Genomic DNA, 20,606 nt, shown 5'->3' with positions numbered 1-20,606 from the left:
TCTAGAGTCATGTTGAAATTTGCCAGAGGCTTATGCAAGAGTTTTAGGAGCCATTTGCACCGATATATTTAAAAAAGCACCCTAGGCTAAGTTTTCATTTGACTGACATTTTGCACATGACCTGTCACAGTCAAAGCACAATTTAGCTTAAGTGGCAACCCGCCATAAACCTTCTAACCGCCATTTCAAGCTTAAGTTAAGCGTGGTCCAGACTGTGACTTTATAAAGCTGTATTCTACACAGTCTAAACCACACGTAAGCTTGGTCTGAATTGTTGATATACAGGGTAATTCAAATTCGACCCTCACCATTGGGATCTCAGAAACCATAAGAGATACGAGAAAGTTTAAATTGGGGCAAAGTTGCGCAATATAAAGCCCAACCAAATGCTGTTTTAAAAATTTTGATTTTCCGAGTACTTCCGAAGATATCCGAAAAAAACTGAAAATTTGATTTTTTGATTTTATTTATTTCTAACCTTATTTGAAGAGATATCCCAAAACTAAAAGCATCTTTTCATTGCCACTTTTTCTTAGCTATTCGATGATGGATTCAAATTTGCCACACGACGTTTCGTTTTCTGTCAGTCATCATCAACTTTCTTTTTTCTTATGGGCGCCATATTGGATTTTTAGCCCACCAAATAGTACGTTTTATTCTGATTTTAGTGATGTATAATAACTTATGATTTGCTTCATAAATAACAAAATAATTCAATAAAAACTATTTTTACTTTAGTTATTGGCTTTGAGTTAATGGGCCGCTTTAAAAAATGTCATTGTTTGACAGTACTTGTCAAACACGATAATTCGGACGATCATTAGAGCGTCAATCATAGTTAAAAATGTATCTAGAAAAGAAACCCCCGCAGAAAATGTTATTATTATACAAGCATTGCTGAACTATTTAGGTTAATCAGAAAAAGAGATTTGTTAGCATTATCTCTAACTTAAAAGGCTTATTTATGTTTCCAAGAGAAAGATCATCATTTTAGGAACTTAATTTTTTGCCAAATTTCAATTTTTTATAATGTTAAGTGCAAGTTTATAGTTATTTATTTTGGAAGTGACAAACCATTTTTTATTCATTCATATTTATTCGAGTGAATAAACCGGTTTAAGTCACGTGTCTTATACAGTATTTTATTAAATTTCGACTTCTTATATTAAAAAAAAAACTAAAATTACAGTTCTATTAAAATTGCACCGCGCCCCGGAGATGTAACATTGATGTTTGTTTGTTTACATCTGTAAATAAGCGAATGTCATTCAGAGTGATTTAATAGTTATTTATACAGCAAGTGACTTAAACCATTTTTTATTCACGAAAAGAACAACTAGGTCCACAAGCGTAGCGAGTGGCCTAAGCTCTTCGAGTGAATAAACCGGTTTAAGTCACGTGTATACCTTTGTGACTAAGTATGTTCAGGCCAATTGCGTGTGACAAGTACTACTACCAAGTAATCTTCATAAAACGTTTCATTAACTCAAAGCTAACTAAGGTAAAATCTCTAAAAGCTCTAATGATCGTCTGAATTATCGTGTTTGACAAGTACTGTCAAATAATGACATTTTATGAAACGGCCCATTAACTCAAAGCCAATAACTAAAGTAAAAATAGTTTTTATTGAATTATTTTGTTATTTATGAAGCAAATCATCAAGTTATTATACATCACTAAAATCAGAATAAAACGTACTATTTGGTGGGCTAAAAATCCAATATGGCGCCCATAAGAAAAAAGAAAGTTGATGATGGCTGCCAAAAAACGAAACGTCGTGTGGCAAATTTGAATCCATCATCGAATAGCTGAGAAAAAGTGGCAATAAAAAGGTGCTTTTAGTTTTGGAATATCTCTTCAAATAAGATTAGAAATAAATAAAAACAAAAAATCAAATTTTCAGTTTTTTTCGGATATCTTCGGAAGTACTCGGAAAATCGAAATTTTTAAAACTGCATTTGGTTGAGCTTTACATTGCGCAACTTTGCCCCAATTTAAACTTTCTCGTATCTCCTATAGTTTCCGAGATCCCAATGGTGAGGGTCGAATTTGAATTACCCTGTATAAACTTTGTTTGGTTGGTCATATACTAAATAATTTATTGTAAGTTATTACAACCTAAAACTATATCATTTTGACAATCAATTCATATCACATTTAATCACCGTTTTTTTGCTGGCGATTCGGTGACGCAACAGTGAAAAATTATTGAACAGACTATAGGCGCTTTCAACTCTCAACAACTCACAAATCAACCAATTACATTACTTACCATCTACCAATTTGTTAAAAATTGTTCCTAAAACTTCAGCCGCTACATCCGCCATAACTTTATTGGACGTGTTTTTAGCGTATTCAAGCAGCACATCAATTTTCCCATAATCATCAAACACACCAACTTTAAGCGGTGTAATCAGTCCCCCTAGCACAGCCATAAACACATCCTCCCTACCAAAATGCTTGTTTACATACGTTAAGTAAGTAACTTTTTGCAACTCGACCTCTTGAGTGCGGATTATATTTTGTATAACCACTTTCAAACATATCAGATACTCGTCTGTAAAACTACACTCAGATTGACTGATTCGTTCCAGAAACTGCAAAAGCTGAGTCAGGAAGTCTTTATTAATTAAATGAGAGTGTAAGTTTGGATCTGAGGTTAGTAAACGGTTTAAGTGCTTTAAAGCTACCATACTGGAGTCCAGGTCTTTTTTAGTTGAATAGTAGATTAAAGTTTCTGTGACGTATTCCTCAAAAAACTTCAAATTTACAATACTTCCCACACAATTTAAGTAGTTGTTTAAAAGAGTGTTATCGCTAATGTCATCTTTATACAACACTAGTAAGTCTACTTCAGAGGGATAGTCTGCAGCAATTTGGTGAAACGACTTCAAAACCGCCCGTTGTACGTCACTTTGTAAAGGTAACAGCACCACTTTGTGCAAGCTTTTCATGTATATTTCACGCACTTCTTGCGGAAGAAACGCGCTCAATTTTGTGAATCCTTGATAGCCTTCTGCTACTAAATGTTCATCGTCGCCTATAATTGCTTGAGAACACAGGGCAGCACCGCTATTAACCAAACTGATGGTATCACCAATTAAGTGGAATTCCACTGCAGTTTTAGTGAAGTGTACTAAATTATGCAAGATGCTGGCTTTATGTTTCGCGTTTGTTTCTATTTTAAAAGTGTTTTCCAGTAAAGGACACACGTTTTTTGCCACCAAAAGTGCTGAAACACTACTAGCTTCAGCGACTTGTATTAATATGTGAGAGGTTTGGGTAAACAATTTTGAGTCCGGTAGCATGTTTCCTTTTAAAGTATCCGTAATGTATGTGACGAGGTTTTCAAAGTTTTTTGCATCTCCAGTGGCTAGTTTCGCCATAACTCGCTGTAATGTGCTTAAACATTTATTGGTGACACTAATGTCCGTAGAGGAAAATATCTTTTTTTGTAACTCGGACCAAATTTCTATTGAATGTTGGTAGTAAATTTCCACTGAGTAGTTCAGACATCCCGCTTTCTAGAAAAACACCACGGGTCACGTATTTCGACTTGAAAAATTGTAGTACTAAACTATTTACTTTTAAAACATGTTTGATGTTTATAGGCCTATTTAGAGATGGGCCAAAGTGATTTTCTCCACGAAGAATTAAGATTTTCCACGAAGAATTAATTAATTAAGAATATAACACCTTTTCCACGTGGAAAGGCTTGAAAATTATATCCAAATCAATGATGCCAAAGCCAAAACCTTTGATTCAGTCTTTTAGACATCAAAAAGCTCAAGAATCTTTCTATTTGTGTGGTTAGAAAAACATGGACCACTTTGACGAAATGAACTAGCTAGGACGTTTAATGACAGACTTATAGTCACCTGAAAACTGTCAAAACTGATTAAACATTTCAGTGAAACTGTAAAATGTCAAATACTCGCTCTGACGAATCACTACTCCAAATTGTTCTTCGTAATCCGTGAAGTTAAAGTTGTGACATAAAATGACAGTTTAAGAAGTTAAATTTGACCGTTATGATACTTCACAGAGTAGCTTATAATCAGGTGACACTTGTTATAATTATTAAAACTCATTCAGCAGTGAGATAAAACTATCAAATGCAAAACAGTTGTACCTTGTATTTACACCTCAATAAAGGCCCAAATTTGACATTTGTCAGCCCAAGTGACACTTTGTTATGTTTCTTACGTTATCTGACAACTGTCATAACAGTCAAAAACCATACAACTTGAAAACGCAGATTAGTTGTATTTCTTTGACAAGTCGCATTCCCAGTTGCATTTATAGCTCGATAGAGTTAAATTTAACAATTGTCAATTTAACAATGACACTTTGATGTGTTTTTTACGTCAACTAAAAGCTGTCAAAAATCACGCAGCTGTGACGCGTAATTACCAATCCAAAATAGTTCTGCCGGTTGGATAAATCACACTACAGTTCTATGGAGAAAAATTTGACAGTTGTGACGTTAAGTGAGGCAAGTATCAAAATGTTTCTTAACGTCAGAACTGACAAATTTGGCTCTATGAAGCTATAAATACAACATACAGTGCAATTCCTAAAAAAAAACATCTATTTGGCAGTTTTTTGAGTTTTGACAGTTACGGCAGCTGTCAGGTGACGCACACACGGCAAAATCACTACTTTAGGAGGCCAAAAATATACGACATTAGAAAAAGTTTTATATTGTACTTATAAACTAATTTCGTACTCTTAACCTACTTACTACTTACCTATAGGTATCTAACTACTTACCTACACGAACCTACCTACCTATATCGGATAAACTAAATATAAATAAAAAAGTGAATTTATGAAAATAAAAAAGTAAGTATATTTTACCATACATAATATACTGTAGGTATACATAGTTAATTTAATTACTTATTAGGATGCTTCATCATCATCATCATCATCTTCTACGTCTTCGACATCATCATTCCTGTTGATGAAGATTTCTATTAACGGATTTTCAAGCATTTGTAAAACCTCCTTCGCAAATGGTTTTTTTTTTTATTGTGGCTCCTTCTCTTCGACGCAATTATAGGATCGGAAGCTATAAGCATCCAGTGCGCTATGTCGGTATTGGTGTGGATCCTAGAGGTTTTTCTGGCATGGAAAAGCCGTACGCTTTTAAATTCCTTTTGGCTGGTCTCAAGCACATCTTCGGAAAATAGACCTACAGGTAGCGGCAACTCCTTAATAATATCTGCTCCATGGATCAAAAGTTTGTGGACCGATGCACTCATCTTGTACCACCCATAAATATTAACGCACATTTTGGCTGTTTCAATACAGTAAGTTTTGAAAATTTCGGTATTGATGTAGAATCCGCATGATAACACGCTCAGTATGTTGGAAAATCTTCTGATGATGTCTGTATTTATACCCGTGATATTAGACGCTTTTTCAGGCTCAGCAAAAAATTTTCGAGCCGTGTTTCCATCATTGGAGTTGCCGCCTCCTTGTTTTGGCTGGTCTACCACTAGACCCATTACCTTGTAAAAGTTATCCGTAATTTCTTTTTTTCTCTTTTTTATATTTTCTTTGTTTTCTGTGCCTCTGGCTTGCCACTGCTGCAATTCCAATTTATAGGAGATGTGAAGCAGATACTCGTAACACCTCAAATACGAATGGAGCACAGATATGCCAAATTTAAAAGGAGCTTTGGAGTATTGCTTTCTCAAAAGCAAATCTATGTGGTTTAGCTCCTTGGGTGTGGCTTTGCATATGTTGCATGCTTGCGTTGATGATGTGTCTGTTAAAACGTTGCAAGTCTTGCCATCCATCATTGTACAAACAGCATTATGTTTAAAAGTGTATGTATTGTCGTCAAAAGTTACTTTCGTAGCATGTAGCCTTAATATTTGCTCTTCTATTTCATCGTAATGCAGCTTCACAGATTCTTTTGTCTCTTTCTCAATCTGCAGACGAATAATGCGGCTATATCTTGAAGAGGAAGGACTAGGGTTTTGCCACATTATCTGTTTTCCATTAGTAGTTGTTGTTACTGACATTTGTAATGGCACTATAGTGCACAAAATAATGTTGGTGTCTCCATACAATGAGTTGTTTGAAAAGCATTGTTTATATATGGAATGACCACCACTTCCGTCAAGACCCCATTTGTACACCACTTCAATGGGTGAGTTCTCTCCTTGATTGTGGTGTAAAAGAAGTACATCCTGCTGTACTTCTGCAAGTCTGTGAACAGTGTGGTCAAGAATATCTTGTACGGGGATTTGGACTTCCGTTTCTGATATTTTTAAAATGTCAGGGTAGCACTGTTTCTTTGTCTGCGCTATAACATTGTAAGCAGGATATATGTTGGCGCCACGAGATTTTGCTCCTCTTTGCATTTGAATGTAATCTTCTTTACCCATGTCAGAGTCGATAATGAAGGCTAAAGCCTCCTCAGGGGAGTAGGGTATGATACCAGAAGTCTTCGGTGAATCATGAATTGTTTTTATCCGTTTGTATCTGCGGGGGCTGGTAGTCAACGCCAGATTCACCATTTGTGCAGCTGTTCTTTTTCCACTCTTTGTTAGACTAGCTTGAGCAGCAGCACACAATACGTCGGGACTTGTTTTGGCAACGATTGGTTGAACTCGTCTTCTTTTTGTTCGTACAGAGCCCTCTTCGAAAGATTTAGATGGTCTGCCTTTTACGCCTTGTAAGTTTGAAACGTTGCTTACAGGTTTCACGGCTGGCAGTATTAAATCGTTTTTTAACCATTCTGAATTGCACTTAGTGAATCTCTCAATCTTCCAATTCGATTTCTTCCACTTTTTCAATAATTTAGAAACAAACACTTTGAGAACACCTTTTATTTGTAAAACACTGTCTTTTGATTGTTTGTAAACTCCATGATTGTCCAATACTAATTAACAATAATTAATCTAACTAACTAATTAATCGTTCTACACACTTAGACGACGATAATTTATAAAAGTTTTCATTTTGTAACACCAGAATTAGGTCCATTTTTCTAACATGTAATTTCGAGTAAATTTGATCACTCCGACTACCTGTTAATAAAAGAGGATAGTGTCACAATGAGTTGGTTTGAGTTCTCAAAATTCACATAGATAACGGCAAACTAACTATTTAGTGGAAATATCAAAGTCAGAAAGCGGTACTTAATTTCTATTAAAAGTTAACATCAACTTTTAATAGAAAATAAGCTTGAACCGCAATGTAATATTTTAATACTTACGATAACATTGATTTTATTTTAACTCTATAAATATAATATACATACCTGTAGATTCCATATTCTTGACCACTGTTGATATTTAAACACAAGACGAACGAAAAAATGCGTAATGTTACTTGACGGTTTGGTAAGCAACTAACAGTACAATCACTTCGCTTACCTGCCGGACCCTAGCACTCCTTTGTTATGATCATAACAAAGGCGACTTGATGCGCTTTGGGATAGATTGACTACCTGACTAAAGAAATACAAGCTAATTAGGGCTCTATCTCTATTTCGATAAATTGCTTTTTGGCCTCCTAAAGTAATGATTTTGCCGTGTGTGTGACGTAAGAAACCTATCAAACTGACACTTAGCCTCACAAATGTCAAATTTGGCTCCATGGAGCTTTAAACCCATCTTCCAGTGTAATTCTTCAAATTAGCAGTGAGTTTGACAGTTATGGCAGTTGTCACGTAATGTAAGAAATGTATAAAAGTGTTTCTTAACGTCAGAACTGTCAAATTTGGCTCCATGGAGCTGTAAACAGAACTTACAGTGCAATTCTTCAAAGATACACATTTATTGTGCATTTTATACTTTCAGGCCACTGTTGAATAAGTTTTGACAGTTATGACAGCTGTCAGGTGACGTAAGTAACATATCGAAGTGTTACTTAGCCTCACAGATGTCAAATTTAGTTCCATGGAGCTTTAAACACAATTTCCAGTGTAATTCCTCACATTAGCAACTATTTCAAATTTGATAGTGCCAGGTCACTGGTGAATGAGTTTTGACAGTAATGACAGCTGTCACGTGACGTAAGAAAGGTATAAAAGTGTTTCATAACGTCAGAACTGTCAAATTTGGCTCCATGGAGCTGTAAACACCACTTATAGTTCAATTCCTCAAAGAAACACATCTATTTGGCATTTTATACTTTCAAGTCACTGGTGACTGAGTTTTGACAGTTATGACAACTGTTAGGTGAAGTAAGAAACATACTGAAGTGGCACTTAACCCCACAAATGTCAAATTTGGCTCCATTGAGCTTTAAACACATTTTCCAGTGTAATTCCTCAAATTAGAAACTATTTCTAATTTTACAGTTTCAAGTCACTGGTGAGTAAGTTTTGACAATTATGACAGCTCTTGCGTAACGTAAGAAACATATCGAAATGTCACTTATCCTCACGAATGTCAAATTTGTTTCCTTGGAGCTTTAAACACAACTTCCAGTGTAATTCCTCACATTAGCAACTATTTCAAATTTGATAGTGCCAGGTCACTGGTGAATAAGTTTTGACAGTTATAGGAGCTGTCACGTGACGTAAGAAATGTATAGAAGTGTTTCATAACGTCAGAACTGTCAAATTTGGCTCCATGGAGCTGTAAACACAACTTACAGTGCAATTCTTCAAAGATACACATTTATTGTGCATTTTATACTTTCAGGCCACTGTTGAATAAGTTTTGACAGTTATGACAGCTGTCAGGTGACGTAAGTAACATATCGAAGTGTTACTTAGCCTCACAAATTCCAAATTTAGTTCCATGGAGCTTTAAACACAACTTCCAGTGTGATTCCTCACATTAGCAACTATTTCAAGTGAATAAAACACATTTTCCAGTGTAATTCCTCAAATTAGAAACTATTTCTAATTTTACAGTTTCAAGTCACTGGTGAGTAAGTTTTGACAATTATGACAGCTCTCATGTAACGTAAGAAACGTGTCGAAGTGTCACTTATCCTCACAAATGTCAAATTTGTTTCCTTGGAGCTTTAAACACAACTTCCAGTGTAATTTCTCACATTAGCAACTATTTCAAATTTGATAGTGCCAGGTCACTGGTGAATAAGTTTTGACAGTTATGGGAGCTGTCAGGTGACGTAAGAAATGTATAGAAGTGTTTCATAACGTCAGAACTGTCAAATTTGGCTCCATGGAGCTGTAAACACCACTTATAGTTCAATTCCTCAAAGAAACACATCTATTTGGCATTTTATACTTTCAAGTCACTGGTGACTGAGTTTTGACAGTTATGACAACTCTTATGTGACGTAAGAAACATACCGAAATGACTTAACCCCACAAATGTCAAATTTGGTCCCATTGAGCTTTAAACACATTTTCCAGTGAAATTCCTCAAATTAGAAACTATTTTTAATTTTACAGTTTCAAGTCACTGGTGAGTAAGTTTTGACAATTATGACAGCTCTCACGTAACGTAAGAAACATATAGAAATGTCACTTATCCTCACAAATGTCAAATTTGTTTCCTTGGAGCTTTAAACACAACTTCCAGTGTAGTTCTTCACATTAGCAACTATTTCAAATTTGATAGTGCAGGTCACTGGTGAATAAGTTTTGACAGTTATGGGAGCTGTCACGTGACGTAAGAAATGTATAGAAGTGTTTCTTAACGTCATAACTGTCAAATTTGGCTCTATGGAACTGTAAACACAACTTACAGTGCAATTCTTCAAAGATACACATTTATTGTGCATTTTATACTTTCAGGCCACTGTTGAATAAGTTTTGACAGTTATGACAGCTGTCAGGTGACGTAAGTAACATATAGAAGTGTTACTTAGCCTCACAAATGTCAAATTTAGTTCCATGGAGCTTTAAACACAACTTCCAGTGTAATTCCTCACATTAGCAACTATTTCAAATTTGATAGTGCCAGGTCACTGGTAAATGAGTTTTGACAGTAATGGCAGCTGTCACCTGACGTAAGAAATGTATAAAAGTGTTTTATAACGTCAGAACTGTGAAGTTTTGCTCCATGGAGCTGTAAACACCACTTATAGTTCAATTCCTCAAAGAAACACATCTATTTGGCATTTCATACTTTCAAGTCACTGGTGACTTAATTTTGACAGTTATGACAACTGTTAGGTGACGTAAGAAACATACTGAAGTGGCACTTAACCCCACAAATGTCAAATTTGGCTCCATTGAGCTTTAAACCCATCTTCCAGTGTAATTCTTCAAATTAGCAGTGAGTTTGACAGTTATGGCAGTTGTCACGTAATGTAAGAAATGTATAAAAGTGTTTCTTAACGTCAGAACTGTCAAATTTGGCTCCATGGAGCTGTAAACACAACTTACAGTGCAATTCTTCAAAGATACACATTTATTGTGCATTTTATACTTTCAGGCCACTGTTGAATAAGTTTTGACAGTTATGACAGCTGTCAGGTGACGTAAGTAACATATCGAAGTGTTACTTAGCCTCACAAATGTCAAATTTAGTTCCATGGAGCTTTAAACACAACTTCCAGTGTAATTCCTCACATTAGCAACTATTTCAAATTTGATAGTGCCAGGTCACTGGTAAATGAGTTTTGACAGTAATGGCAGCTGTCACCTGACGTAAGAAATGTATAAAAGTGTTTTATAACGTCAGAACTGTGAAGTTTTGCTCCATGGAGCTGTAAACACCACTTATAGTTCAATTCCTCAAAGAAACACATCTATTTGGCATTTCATACTTTCAAGTCACTGGTGACTTAATTTTGACAGTTATGACAACTGTTAGGTGACGTAAGAAACATACTGAAGTGGCACTTAACCCCACAAATGTCAAATTTGGCTCCATTGAGCTTTAAACCCATCTTCCAGTGTAATTCTTCAAATTAGCAGTGAGTTTGACAGTTATGGCAGTTGTCACGTAATGTAAGAAATGTATAAAAGTGTTTCTTAACGTCAGAACTGTCAAATTTGGCTCCATGGAGCTGTAAACACAACTTACAGTGCAATTCTTCAAAGATACACATTTATTGTGCATTTTATACTTTCAGGCCACTGTTGAATAAGTTTTGACAGTTATGACAGCTGTCAGGTGACGTAAGTAACATATCGAAGTGTTACTTAGCCTCACAAATGCCAAATTTAGTTCCATGGAGCTTTAAACACAACTTCCAGTGTAATTCCTCACATTAGTAACTATTTCAAATTTGATAGTGCCAGGTCACTGGTGAATGAGTTTTGACAGTAATGGCAGCTGTCACGTGACGTAAGAAATGTATAGAAGTGTTTCATAACGTCAGAACTGTCAAATTTGGCTCCATGGAGCTGTAAACACAACTTACAGTGCAATTCTTCAAAGATACACATTTATTGTGCATTTTATACTTTCAGGCCACTGTTGAATAAGTTTTGACAGTTATGACAGCTGTCAGGTGACGTAAGTAACATATCGAAGTGTTACTTAGCCTCACAAATGTCAAATTTAGTTCCATGGAGCTTTAAACAAAATTTCCAGTGTAATTCCTCACATTAGCAACTATTTCAAATTTGATAGTGCCAGGTCACTGGTGAATGAGTTTTGACAGTAATGGCAGCTGTCACGTGACGTAAGAAATGTATAGAAGTGTTTCATAACGTCAGAACTGTCAAATTTGGCTCCATGGAGCTGTAAACACAACTTACAGTGCAATTCTTCAAAGATACACATTTATTGTGCATTTTATACTTTCAGGCCACTGTTGAATAAGTTTTGACAGTTATGACAGCTGTCAGGTGACGTAAGTAACATATAGAAGTGTTACTTAGCCTCACAAATGTCAAATTTAGTTCCATGGAGCTTTAAACACAACTTCCAGTGTAATTCCTCACATTAGCAACTATTTCAAATTTGATAGTGCCAGGTCACTGGTAAATGAGTTTTGACAGTAATGGCAGCTGTCACCTGACGTAAGAAATGTATAAAAGTGTTTTATAACGTCAGAACTGTGAAGTTTTGCTCCATGGAGCTGTAAACACCACTTATAGTTCAATTCCTCAAAGAAACACATCTATTTGGCATTTCATACTTTCAAGTCACTGGTGACTTAATTTTGACAGTTATGACAACTGTTAGGTGACGTAAGAAACATACTGAAGTGGCACTTAACCCCACAAATGTCAAATTTGGCTCCATTGAGCTTTAAACACATTTTCCAGTGTAATTCCTCAAATTAGAAACTATTTCTAATTTTACAGTTTCAAGTCACTGGTGAGTAAGTTTTGACAATTATGACAGCTCTCACGTAACGTAAGAAACATATCGAAGTGTTACTTAGCCTCACAAATGTCAAATTTAGTTCCATGGAGCTTTAAACACAACTTCCAGTGTAATTCCTCACATTAGCAACTATTTCAAATTTGATAGTGCCAGGTCACTGGTGAATGAGTTTTGACAGTAATGGCAGCTGTCACCTGACGTAAGAAATGTATAAAAGTGTTTCATAACGTCAGAACTGTGAAGTTTTGCTCCATGGAGCTGTAAACACCACTTATAGTTCAATTCCTCAAAGAAACACATCTATTTGGCATTTCATACTTTCAAGTCACTGGTGACTTAATTTTGACAGTTATGACAACTGTTAGGTGACGTAAGAAACATACCGAAATGACACTTAACCTCACAAATGTCAAATTTGGCTCCATTGAGCTTTAAACACATCATCCAGTGTAATTCCTTAAATTAGCAATTATTTCTAATTTTACAGTTTTAGGTCACTGAGGGGGAGCTAGTTTTGACACCATAACCCAAATTTAAAAAAAATCAAAGTAGCCAATTAACGTACAAATAGGCCCATAAAAACCGTTTTTCAAAATTTCATTCTATAACCTCAAATATTAGAAAAATAAAATTATGATCTTTGAAGGCCAATTATCTGGAGGTAAATTACCTAAAACCATTAAAAATGTAGCTACAAAATGAATAAGATGTTAAAGAGGCAATTGTGTCTAAATAGAATTCATTTAGAGATTATTTTAAAAAAAATATCAGAACATGTTGCTCCAAAAGGACTATCCTGAACATTAAAACTTAAAAAAAATTCTGAAAATAAAATGAAATATTTGATAATCCGTATAAGAAAATGCAACTTTCATACTTTTTTTACTTTTAGGAGAACCTGTACATATTGCAAATTTAAAATCTCTAAAATCATAACATAAACATATTTTAAAACTAAATAGTTTAATCACAACCTTCCGTGTCGAATAACGTGAATATTATTTTTTTTATCTAACAAAAACTTACCAAAATATCTAAGGAATCTTCTATAGCAATGCTCAAACTGGTATCAAGCTTTTCTAGCGCTAGAGGAATGCCAAACTGTCCGAAATCTGGTATACTCGTCAAGCAATTACATAAAGCCTCAGCTAGCGATTCTCTCGTTATTTTCTAAACAGTTTTTGGTAAACTAAACTGATTAAAAATAGGCGTTTAACCTTACGTGAGTATCATTTTGAGGTGGTTTAAAGTCAATTGGAAAATAACAGGCTAAAACATCAAACATTTCCTCAGTCAGATGTTCGAGCTTGGCAACACTCAAAAAATGCGGTAGCCAGTTAAATAAGTAAATTAAATTTTTTGGATCGCGCTCTCCGTCTATTAACGTTATCACTCCATAAACAAAGTCAATTCCCATAGAATTAACCACTGAAAATTTAGCTGTTTTATTATCCCTTCAGTGTCATTGTATAGAAATGATTTACCGTCCAAATGTTGACTTGAAGTTGCTTCTAATATACGGTAAATTAGTAAACGATCGGTTTGGAGCTGTTGCTGACAAGCCACCTGATTGGAAATTGTGTTTAATAGACTCGCCACTGATTCAGAGGGCGTTGACTTGTTAGATACTAAGGCGAGGGTACCTTTAAATGAGGATGCAACCACCTGTCAAAAAAATATGTGATTAGGTTAATACATAAAAAAAAAGTTACAAATTTTATAGTAACATTTAAAACACCGGCTCTAGATATGACGTAGACAGTATTCAACCCACTAGATACCAGTAACCACTTCTCTCGTAAGAGAGACAACTTTGGGGTAAGAGTGGAAGCAACCCCTTAGATATTCAAGGTACACGGCCAAGAAGGCTCTGCGGCTTTGTCATGTGGGGTACTAGTTTGTGATGGGTCCGGCTAGCGGCCTAGGTGTCTTCTCCAAAGGGAGCCCATCTAACAATATTCATTAATTCATTCAAGAGCAGTTTAAGACGAAAATTTGGAGCTTTGTAAAACCGCTAAAACCTCAACAATAGCGGAGATATGGAATTTTCAACATTTCGGAAGAGACCAAAATGTTTAGAACAACTTTCGGCACCCAGTGGATTGAGCTTACACTCAATTAGAACCGGGTAAACGCGGTCACAACCGCTACAAGAGTAACTACAGTCACAGAGTGTTAGTTTCAAATTAAACTGTTTTTTCTGTTGTTTTCTGAACACCCTGTATATGTTCGGTATGTATCGGGCCTAGCAAGAGATGAAAGAGGAGTTCAACACAAACATTTTGAGCGGTTTCAGTCGCTTAAGCACAAAAATGTGTTTTTTTATTTTATAACGGGTTGCCCATATTCGACGGACCCATGTTTTTTTTAAAAAAATCAAAGAAAAAAATAAAAATTTGGCGGTTGGCAATCTTAATCATTTAATTTGTTCCAAGTAGATTTGTTTACATCAATTTTTGAATATGATATCTCTCAAATGGCCGCCTCTGGCGTATTGTGCCCTTTTTGCAGCATTTTCCATCGTTTTCGCCAACATTTCGGCCGGAATAGCGGCTATTTCTTCACGAATGTTGTCCTTGAGCTCTTCTACGGTCCTTGGCTTGTTAACGTAAACCTTTGACTTCAAATATCCCCACAAGAAGAAGTCAGGCGGCGTCAAATCGGGCGAACGCGGTGGCCAGTCCAAATCACCACTTTTCGACATCAAACGGCCCGGAAACAATTTCTTCAGAAAATCGATTGTTATGCGACTTGTGTGCGGTGGAGCGCCGTCTTGTTGAGACCAGAACTGCCTCATACGCTTTCGACGAATAATTGAAGAATTGGCATCACAAAATTGGTCATCATGTCGCGATAACGCTCCTGGTTGATGGTAACAGCATGGCCACTTGTTCTGTTGAATGTAAATTTCAACTATTTCAGAGCGCTCGCGTGGCGTGTATTGTTCCATGGTAAAAATCTGCTTGGACTGACGCTTCAAACGCGGTATGTCATTAAGCGATCTGACATCTCTGTCAAAAGTTATGGCGTTGCCAGATGGGTCCGTCGAATATGGGCAACCCGTACACCATTTGGTAATGAGCTTTGACAAAAGGGAAGGAGGAGGAACTAATTATTGGCAGTATATGCTCATTATACACAATACGACATACAGTATCAAACAATTGCAAAAATACGGTCTGTAAACAACAATAATAATATACAGTGCGTTTTTTTTAACGCGTTACATAGGATTTTACGTGTTTTTAAGCCCATGTTAGACCATGTTATTTTGGAATTACAGTTGTAAAACTTGGCGGGTGGCTATTTTGTACTTTGAAGCTTAAGTAGGTTTACCAATTTGGTCTAAAAAGTGATTAAAAACTCGCAAAAAATCATCATTTTTCGAAAAGATTTTATCTTTCCATGCTCCCTTTATGCATGGTAGGTGCTTGTTATTTTTGATACTTGCAGGGCAGGTAGCAGGTAAATTTTGCTGTAGAAAGTAAAACCGGGTGGTCAAAATGCGAATATTAACTTTATATCAAGAATTAAGTACAGAAAAAGTATTTTTTTAAATAAATTGTTCAAATAAACAAAACAGTATCCCAAACGATCATAAAATGCCCTTTTGACACTATAAATACTGTTCTCGCGGAGTGAGTTTACCCGTGCGTCACGAAGGCTACGTCATTTATAATCATATGAATAAAATCAAGTTTTCGTCAACAAACCTGTTGTGTTCATATTGTTACGGTTTGGGCCTACTATGCTCGATACGCGATGAAACCGATGCGCCGCAATATCTGGCCGGGCGCGTGTTAAAGTAGGCCACACTTAGGAAGCGACACCTGGAAGCATCTTGAATATTCGAAGCTAATCGCGAAGCGTTTCGCGGTCATTCTAGAACGTGGTTTGCGAATATAAAAGACGCGGTGTCGACCGCGGGAGTAGTGTAGTGTGAGTAGTAGTGAATTTGGGAACGCGGTAAAGTTTAAATAGTGGAATAATTGTGGAATTATAGTAGTGTTTTTAGTAGCTGAGTTAATTATTGTACGGAGTGTTTTAAAGTGTAAATAAATTTATTAATTGTTGAGTTAAATTGACTTTGTGTGAACCCACGGGAAAATCGTAACAATATTATAGAAAAGGGCGTGTCTAAAGCTTCGTCACGTTTAAAATTTTGCGTATATTGTCAGTCAGAAAGTAGAGATCTTTGGCTGCAAATTTGCCCTAAAACAACCTTATACCAAAGCAAATCAAAAATATCTTGACCGAATTAACATTTTTTATTCATGAGAAGTCTCAGTTTGGATCATAGAATTCCGTTTAAATTTGAAACCTAATTTATTTACCAAAATTCGCAGAGATGTATCACCAATATGTAGTATTTCTTTAACTTTTAGCTCTTGATTTAGGTTCTGGATGGTTACATGTTTCTCTAAAATAAATACAAATTAAAAATTCAATAAGACATTCTGAGTGATGCTGTAGTATCTCGTATCTCATTTTCAGGTTGCAATCCACTAATTTTGTTTTAAACCCGCTGGAAAACATTTTAGACACTTATTTTATTTTTTCTATGACTTTGAAGACATTTTTATGAAAAATCTATAATGCAACCCAAAAATCTCAGTCTCTGGAAACAATAAAATGTTAATAGATGTTTCTTATCTTACAAAAGTAGATATATTTTACTATTATTAACATACTATCGTTGTACATATCATATAATGTATTTCGAACATCCATTTTAATGCTTTCAGATAAATCAGTGGTCTTGACCCGTCGATAACGTCTCGATTTAGGTTTTCTAGGTGAGGAAATCATAAGATTACTTACTTGCTTTTTCCGAATCGAATAAACAGTTTTGCGGGAAATTTTCAAAGCAGCTGCAACCTTTTAGTATCAGAAAATACATCAGTAAGAATATGTAAGGTCTTAAAATTTCTTATTTTCTTCCTGAACTGATGATAAAGCTTCTAAAGGTCCTCCATTAGTTTTTTCCAATTCATAATATTCACAAAGGTTAAGAATTAACTGCTGACTTGTCTGTAGAGAATTTTTCCAGGCATTTTCTAAAAAAATACTGTAATAGTAAGTAATTCCGAATTTAGGAAAAACTAAATGGCTAAATAAAAATCATGATAGACACTCCCACTTTTTTTTAAAAACAGGTTAGTAATTGTGCCAATTTTGGTTAGATCGTGACAGCCGACATAAAAAAAATAATAATAATATTATGAAAGTACTTACAGAATGTTAAAAGCGTAGAAACAATAGCTCTTAAAAGAACTGTGGTGGTGTGGTAAATAGAAAACTTTATAAATGATTAACAACACAAAGAAACGGAAAAGAATTAATAGTAAACAAATCAAATAAATTTCGATGGTTGTCAAACTGACAATGACTGACATAGAAGCGCTAATCAGTAAATGTTTTTTTTTTGGAAGACATTCACTTAGATATTTACCCTTTCTGAAACTGAACAATAGACAAGGATGAAGTCAATAATGCATGTCTACTTCTAAATCACAGGGGGATGACGCAGGGGTAAACTCAGACCGCGAGAACAGTAAATATGTCACTCTACCTGCTACCTGCCCCGCCAGTATCAAAAACAACAAGCACCTACCATGCATAAAGGGAGCATGGAAAGATAAAATCTTTTCGAAAAAAGATGATTTTTTGTTAGTTTGTAAACACTTTTTAGACCGAATTGGTAAACTTAATTGCGCTTCAGGGTACTAAACACACACCCGTCAAGTTTTACTGTTGTAGTTCCAAAACAACATGGTCTAACATGGGCTTAAAAATTTAACACGTAAAATCCTATGTTGCGCATTAAAAAAAAATCACTCACTGTAGTTTATCATTTTACCACTCTGTTCATAGTTTGAACAAAAATTTTGAAAATTCACCACAAATTCGGTTTTTATGTTAGAAGCTTCATTTTTTTTTATACAATATAGCCCAAAGTGTCTAGAATATTGTGTAATATTTTCATAAATCTCCCTTATTAATCTTGGAAGTTACAGAGTGTTAAACAAGTGACTGCACCAAAACAAAGTTTGAACTGAAACTTTGTGGTCTGTTTATGGATAAGTCTACTGTTCTTAGAACAAAACAAACTGGTTTAGGTTACATGTTACATTGACAGTCAAAGTAATATTTAACCTAAACTTGCTTAAATACCAAGTTAGTAAAAACTCTAATTTGAGGGACCCATAACTTTAGAATCTCTAGTTTGTATAGAACATATTCAAAAGTCTTATTTTACAGAGTTCCTCAAACATTCAGAATAATTCAAGAAATAACTAAAAGCAACAAGCACATACCTCATGATGATCTTTGAGTTTCTCACAAAAGTAAGCTGAAATTACTGGCAATTCCTGTGAATTTAAACAATCACTGTCCAGTAATGTAAGTATTTCGCTAAGTATCAATACACCCATTCGTCGCTTTTCCGGCAAATGACTCAAAAGTAGACATTTTAACTTGTCGACAACCTCCAAGAAAGTTAGTTGTTTCTGGGACAAATCTGAAAGTTGCCATACAGATCACACTATAATACTTTTCAACTAAATGCATTTATACCTTTAGCTGCTTCAGTTGAAATTTTAATATACTCTACATTTCCATTTTCTTCAATCAAGTTTTCTAATGTTGTCTCACTCCAGTGGGAATGTTGATGAACATCCATGGTTTCTTTAAAAAATTTAATTTAACCGTCTGTTCTAATGTGGGCAAGGTTTAAGTAAACATTTCTATCAGAAATGTATGTGAAAAATGTTCTTTTGTATAGAAGATTGTAAATTTAAAATCTTAAAGTAATAAAAACAAGAAAAAATACATCTAACCTAACTTTTTGTTTTGAAGTTTTGAGGTAAAAGTTAGGTTATGTTGTGACATTTCTTCTTCAATATAATAAACCAAAACATGGGACATCTATCCAAGCACCGCCCTCTATACTAGAAAGCCTAAAATGTCACTTTTAATGGCGGCATTAGCGGTTTTCGTTTTATACACAAACGTATGCAGATGCAGTAAAAAATGTGTTTTTTTTTTTAATTGTTTCGTGTAGTTGATTGCAAGTTGTGAGTGAAAAACCAAAAAAAGGTTCATTCCTGATCCAGATATGTATAGATAGAGCTTTTTAAACACAATCAAGTCCAGCCTAAACGAATTGGTTCGAACATTTGTCCTGGAAAGTACAACTAACAGAAAACTAGTTTAAACACTGTTCAATGTAAGAAAATCTGTAAATCCTTGAAACTAGGTAAGCAAAACTGGTAAATGGTTATTACCAAGAACATTCATTCAAAATTATTTTTGTTGCTCTCACATTGAAGGATGCTTTAAAATGAAACTCACATACCTGTGCATGTAACAAGTACCTAATAAGTTTAGTGTACTAGAAAGCTCTTGTAATTACCATTGAGTATAGTGTTAGAGTAAAATCATTGGACTTCAAAGTGTTGAACCACTGTTGAGTTAGATCCAATTTTTTGTAAAGTAAAAAACTGACACGGTTAGGATTTTTCCTGAATTGCTATTACAATGTGGCTTGAAAATCTTATGGACGGCAGCAAACAAAAATAATTTACGCAAATAACCTCAAGTTTCGATTTTAAACCGTAAAAATGCATCTAACCCTCAAAAAACTCAATTTCCACAATACAAACAAACGCAAACTGTCACCACTATTTCCGCCATATTGTAATTTTTGACAAGCACCTAGGCTTTCTAACTATAGTAGGCAGTGGGCAAGGACGGTAAACAGTACAGGATTGCTCGATCGGCCGATTTTGTTTCCCGGCGGCGAATGAATTCTGACGTCACAGTGGGCCTTCGGGCGCACAATACGCTAAATATTCGCCCGAGACGCTATGTACGAGATTGTCAAGGGTGCCTGTGATTTCGGTTTACTCCGACCCCATGGTGACGTAAAAATCGTCACCGGCCCGAGCCGATACCGGCAAGATTGCGCTTATGGGATTAAGCACTCCTGTACTGTTTACAATCCTTGGGCAGTGGGGACCCTCAAGAAAGAACTATGAATACGGGCATTTAAAGTACAACCAGAGACAACGGTGCAAATGGCGGTTATTGCCAAGCACAGTAAACAGTAAAGGATTGCTCGATCGGCCGATTTTGTTTCCCGGCGACTAATGGATCCTGACGTCACAATAAAGTTTTACCGTCCTTGGGTTATTGCTCGTAATTAGTTTTTTGACAGCTTGACGTGTATGTCAGCCAAACGTCAAAACTCTACTCATAGAGCTGTAAAATACAGTACAAACGTCTCAAAACCTATCCAGTTGTGTGACAGCTAAAATTCTATTTATAGAGCAGTAAAATAGAATACAAGCGCTTCAAAACCTATTCAGTTGCCATATA

General features: G+C 35.4%; 1 protein-coding gene across 1 annotated transcript in view; it reads right to left on the bottom strand.

The window, feature by feature from the left end:
- Positions 1-19,096, bottom strand: part of Mms19 (MMS19 nucleotide excision repair protein) — a 31,941-nt gene extending 12,845 nt beyond the window's left edge. The window contains exons 1-6 of the mRNA XM_081979602.1: positions 18,804-19,096; positions 18,545-18,747; positions 13,712-13,892; positions 13,450-13,655; positions 13,254-13,397; positions 2,273-3,524 (exon numbers count right to left, since the gene is read on the bottom strand). Of these exons, the coding sequence (XP_081835728.1) occupies positions 2,273-3,524; positions 13,254-13,397; positions 13,450-13,655; positions 13,712-13,892; positions 18,545-18,747; positions 18,804-18,909 (2,092 nt within the window). The 5' untranslated portion in view covers positions 18,910-19,096. The remainder of the gene's footprint in view (positions 1-2,272; positions 3,525-13,253; positions 13,398-13,449; positions 13,656-13,711; positions 13,893-18,544; positions 18,748-18,803) is intronic.
- Between the last annotated feature and the right edge of the window lie 1,510 nt (positions 19,097-20,606).

Source organism: Ips typographus, linkage group LG5 (assembly GCF_016097725.1).
Source record: "Ips typographus isolate SLU linkage group LG5, UJ_Ityp_2.0, whole genome shotgun sequence".
NCBI classification, from domain to species: Eukaryota; Metazoa; Arthropoda; class Insecta; order Coleoptera; family Curculionidae; genus Ips; species Ips typographus.
This window is presented reverse-complemented; position numbering and strand designations above follow the sequence as displayed.